Source organism: Phalaenopsis equestris, unplaced genomic scaffold (genome assembly GCF_001263595.1).
Source record: "Phalaenopsis equestris unplaced genomic scaffold, ASM126359v1 Scaffold001275, whole genome shotgun sequence".
In the NCBI taxonomy this organism is placed as follows: Eukaryota; Viridiplantae; Streptophyta; class Magnoliopsida; order Asparagales; family Orchidaceae; genus Phalaenopsis; species Phalaenopsis equestris.
Genome location: NW_018165714.1, coordinates 15,621 through 20,803, shown reverse-complemented (window position 1 = coordinate 20,803; position 5,183 = coordinate 15,621). Strand labels below are relative to the sequence as shown.

Below are 5,183 nucleotides of genomic sequence, written 5' to 3'. Positions count from 1 at the left end.
TATATATATATATATATATTTATATATATTAATCCCAAACTCGCACCCATTGAGATATTGTCCACTTTAGCCTAATGGCCTCATGACTTTGCCCCATTGGTGTAACTTCAAAAAAGGTCACCCATCCTAGGAGTGCTCCCATGCAAGCATGCTTAACTTTGATGGTTCCGTCAAATTACACCATTACACCAAAAGGCATATCGATATTTTAGATTTTGGCTTCATTCTACTTAAGAGGTTTTACAATATTCCCTGCTTAAGTAAATATTGTCTTCATCTGTGCTCTTAGCCTAGATTAATCCACGAGGCATATAGGATTCTAGAGGTGGCTTCCATCATGTAGCATTTTTATCGCATCTTGGGCTTAAGAGGTGGCTCCCATGTAATGCTCTGATACCATTTGTAATAGCCCAAACTCTCACCCATCGAAATATTGTCTGATTTGGCCTAATTGCCTCATAGTTTTGCCTCATTGGTATAACTTCCCAGTAGGTCACCCATCCTAGGAGCTCTCTCATGTAAGTACACTTAACTTTGGAGTTTGTGGCAAAATTTCACCGTTACACCAAAAGGGGCCTCAATTTTTAAGTGTTCGGTTTCATTCCACTTAAGGGTTTTCACATAAATAACCGCATTCTTTGACTGTGCAACATATTTTATAATCACTTCACTCTCTTCTAATACCTTGGAAGGTTTGGTAGTGGCACATTTGAGATCAACTAGATATCATACCCTGCAAGTCATTTTGGTGGCATGCCCTAAACCTCCAAGAAAAGCAATGCATACTTTTCCAATAGTTTCTACAATCATAGATCTTTAGTTTTGCTCAATACAAAAGGAATGAAACTTTTTTTTCTTTCATGGTAGGTATAATAAGAAAAATTAAAAGTATATATAAACAAAAAGGCTACTAAAAACTACTCACAATGAAGTACCCAGTAGCAATATCATTAAATCAAATAAGGCAGTTACAAGGTAAGTTAAAAGTATATATATATGTAAGTCAAACACACACACACACAAATATATATATATATATATATATATATATATATATATAATAGGACACGACACGTCATAGACATACTTTCACATTTAATAAATTACTAAGAGGCCAAATTATCTCCATGAAGTAGAAAAGATAGGTGAGAAGAAGGAGACTTCCCAACAAAAATCTATTCAGTGTTCCTCCCCAAGGAAGCCAACTAATGGGTAGGACTATTACCCTCTCTAGGAACTTATTTGAACTTCAACCTGAAGCTATTTAGAAGGTACTTCATTTTGGTTTTCCACCTGAGCAAATTATAAGGGGGAGCTTCATCATTCAGCAATATCCTAATACAAATAAGGGAGTCAAATTCAACCATCAATTGGCCCATTTGACAATGGTAAGCAAATTTGATAGCCCGACAAATGGCTATAAATTCTGCCTCCAAGGCATCAACAGCCCAATTAGGAGAAGAAAAATATAACAGGCATTTCCCCTGGGAGTTTTTAAAGATTCCCCTAACACCTGCAGCACCCCTGGAGTAATTTCCATCTATATTCACTTTCAACCAACCAGGAGTAGGGGGTTCCAAAAAATTAAATGAGGCTTGAAATTTTGCTGGTTTTTTATGATAGGCATCCAAGTCTTAAATAAGTTAGGGAATTGATGGTGTTGAATAAGCTTCTGGATATAAAAAGTGCAATTGAAAATCATAGAACTAACCCTAGGAAGGTAGTCCTCATACTTAGCTTGATTTCTGCTCATCTATATGAACCATGCAACCAAACAGAGAAGAACCAATGGATTAGCTTCATTCAAGTCTGCCCAACATATGGTAAATTTAAACCAGCTCACTGTAAGAGTATCAATCTTGAGTTGTTCAAGTAGACCTGACCAGACTCTTTGAGAGAAGCCACAACTAAAAAATAGATGTTCTAAAGTTTCTTCTTCAGCATTACATAGATAGCAGCTGGAGGGAACCCTTAGTCCCTTCATTTTTATGATATCATCAGTGGGGAGCGAAGAAAGCCAAACTGTCCAACAGAAAAAGGACATGGATGGTGTTCATAGCTTTCCCTAAATGACTTTACCCCAAGTCACAAGATTCCAATGGAAGAACTTATGGTAAATGTATGTAGACATTTTCTGTGAGGAGCTTGTTTGGTAATAATTTTATCCTCTGATTAGTAGAGAAAGAAGTCGCCTTAACCAAATTAACCTGATCCCTGGTGAGAATTGTATTCGGCATTCTGCAGTTCCACTGGTCCTCAGATTAATAATCTTTAGCTTGATTGTGGTAAGCAAGCTTCTCCCCATTCCACAACCAATGATCCAACCAAAAATTAATTTGGCCCTCACCCAGCTCCCAAATGAACAGATCCTCAGCTTGATTTTTTATAGTTAGCATATTGGACTGGATTTTGGAATCCCTCAATTTTTTAGTAACAAGAGTTGGTTATAGTTAGCATATTGGACTGGATTTTGGAATCCCTCAATTTTTTAGTAACAAGAGTTGGATTCACAAACCTACAGTACTTCCCCATCATATATTTATCCTAAAGACTATCTTGAGCCCTAAATTTGATCCATAACTTGCATAGATTAATAAAGCTTAAGTGTTGAAAATCCTTGAAGCTCAAACCCCCTGCCTGGAGAGCTTTACAAACCTTCTGCCAAGATAGCCAGTGGAACTGTTTCTTTTATTCAGCCCACTGAAATTTGTTAAAACTCCTACCCAAGAGCACTTCTGTACCATTCTTCATAGTAAACATCTGAAGGACATAAGCAGGCATGGCAGTTAGAATGCTCTTCAATAGAACAATTCTCACCCATTTGATAAGAAATAGTTAGTCCAGCAACTGAGCTGGGCTTTGTTCTGATCAATCACATTATTGAATTGTGTTTTCTTGGTTCTGCCTTTGATTAAATGGACTCCAAGATACTTAATAGGAAGAGAAGTAATATTGAATCCAGTGTAGTTAGATATCCAATGTCTGATCTGAGATTTTGTGTTAGCACTAACAAAAACTTGACATTTCTGCTGGTTTAGTTCCATACCTGAGGCTTGCTGAAAGTGATTAAGGCCTTGATACAAAGTCTTGACAACATTTTTGGAAGCATTAGATAAATTATGATATCATCAGCATAGGAAAGATGACTTATTTTGATATTAGATCTATGTTGATAAACCAATTGAGGGCAAGTGGTAAACATCTTATTTAATAACCTTAAAATGTAATCCAATGTTAAAATAAAGATAGTAGGAGACAAAGGGCCTCCTTGTTTAATTCCCCTAGAGGCGGTGAAGAATCCATGAATTTTGCCATTGATCAGGACAAAATGAGCATTTGATTTTAACCATCTTCCATTTAAGTTAATGAAATCCCCAGAGAAGCCCCTAGTAGATAAAGTTTCTAATATGAATTCTTAATTGATAGTATCATAGGCCTTCTTTATATTAAGTTTGAAAATGGCATTGATCCCTCTACATTTCCTATCAATGTCTAGCAAAAGCTCTTGAGCCAACAAAATATTGTCTGTAATATTTCTCCCCTTAACAAAAGCCACATGATTAGCACATATGAGATTTTGGAGATGTGGTTGAAGCCTAAAAACTATGATCTTGCTAATCAGTTTAGAGATAACAATAGATAAGATGATCGGTCTGAAGGCCCCCCAACTTTGCCTAGTTTGATTTTTTGGTATCAAAGTGATAGTGGAAGAAGTGAAATACCTGTGAGGATCAACACCATTGAAAAAATTTTGAACAGCCTGAATGACATCTTTACTGGTTTTAGACCAAGTAACTTTATAGAAGGTGGAGGTAAATCCATTAGGCCCAACAGACTTCTGCCCATCAATGGAGTCTAAAGCAGCTTTAATCTCATCTTCCAAAGGTATATGTGTCATATTTAATCTTTGCACATATTCCTGACAATCAGAGAAGAGAACATTCTCAATGGTAAATCTAGCTGTTTGCATGCTTGTGAACAAATTCTGGAAATAACAAGCAACATCTTGAGCAATATCCCCATCAGAAGTGAGGTTCTGAGCTGTAGAATTAGTGATAGAAAGAATCATGTTGCATTTTCTTCTGAAATTAATGCAAGCATGGTAAAAACTTGTATTTTTGTCTCCCTCAGTGAACTTAGAGATAGCTGCCTTCTGCCTTTTGCTTAAGAAAAACTTTCAGTATAGTTGATCTGGGAAAGGAGTGTCTCATTTTCTTAGTATACCTCAGCTTCAGTGTTTAGTCCCATTTGAAACCCATCTTCCAACTTAAAAACCTCCTCTTGAGCAGCTTTAAGCTTATCTTAAACATTTCCAAAGTTCTCCCAATTCCACCTTCTAAGTTGCAATGCTACCTTCTTTTGCAATTGCACATATTAACCCAAGGGCTGTCATTAGGTTCAAAAATCTAGACCTTGTCAATTTCTTAAAGGAACTCGGGATGTAAAGTCCACATGTTTTGAAGTTTAAATGGGGTACCTCCAGGGTTGGATGAGTTCTGGATGGAACAAAGTAAAGGTCTTTGGTCAACCTAACGATAACAAGATGTGAGATAATAGTATAAGGAAATGCTTGGAGCCACTTAGAATTGCCCAGCATTTTATCCAACTTCTCCCATAGGGTGCCCTTCCTCCAAGTAAACTAAGGGTCTTGAAAGCCTAGATCAAAAAGTGTAGCATCATGGATGAAATCATTGAACCTAGCCATACCATAAGGCAGAGGAGAATTAGCCCCTCTTTTTTCAGCAAAGTAATACAATTAAAGTCTCCTCCTAAAATCCAGAAGGAATCAATAAACTGACCCAGATGCAGTAAATCCTGCCAAAGGATCTGCTATTGACTAGCTAAGCTACTGGCATAGATAAAAGTAGCATACCCCAATTGAGCACCAATAGAAAATTGGATATGTATGAATTGGGAATGATTAAATAACACAGACCACTCTGACTCAGATCTTACAAAGATCCATATTTTATTATTCAAATTTGCAAAGTGAGTAAACTTAGGAAATTTTCTTACAATTTTTTAAGGATATTTTGTGACCATGGGCTCTAAAAGAGCAAAGCACCAAATTTTATGAGTTCTGATGAGACATTTTAGTCTCTTGAGTGAGGAGGGGTCTCTAGACTACTTATCCATTGCCTGCTAAGCTTGGTCTCTTTAGGCCGAAATTTAAACCGCTTCTG

General features: G+C 36.8%; 1 protein-coding gene across 1 annotated transcript in view; it reads right to left on the bottom strand.

Moving 5' to 3' along the window:
* The window catches only part of LOC110033747 (cytochrome P450 93A2-like), a 33,828-nt gene extending 29,759 nt beyond the window's left edge, over positions 1–4,069 (bottom strand). The window contains exon 1 of the mRNA XM_020737823.1: positions 3,723–4,069. Coding sequence (XP_020593482.1) covers positions 3,723–4,069 — 347 coding nt within the window. The remainder of the gene's footprint in view (positions 1–3,722) is intronic.
* Positions 4,070–5,183: the final 1,114 nt, after the last annotated feature.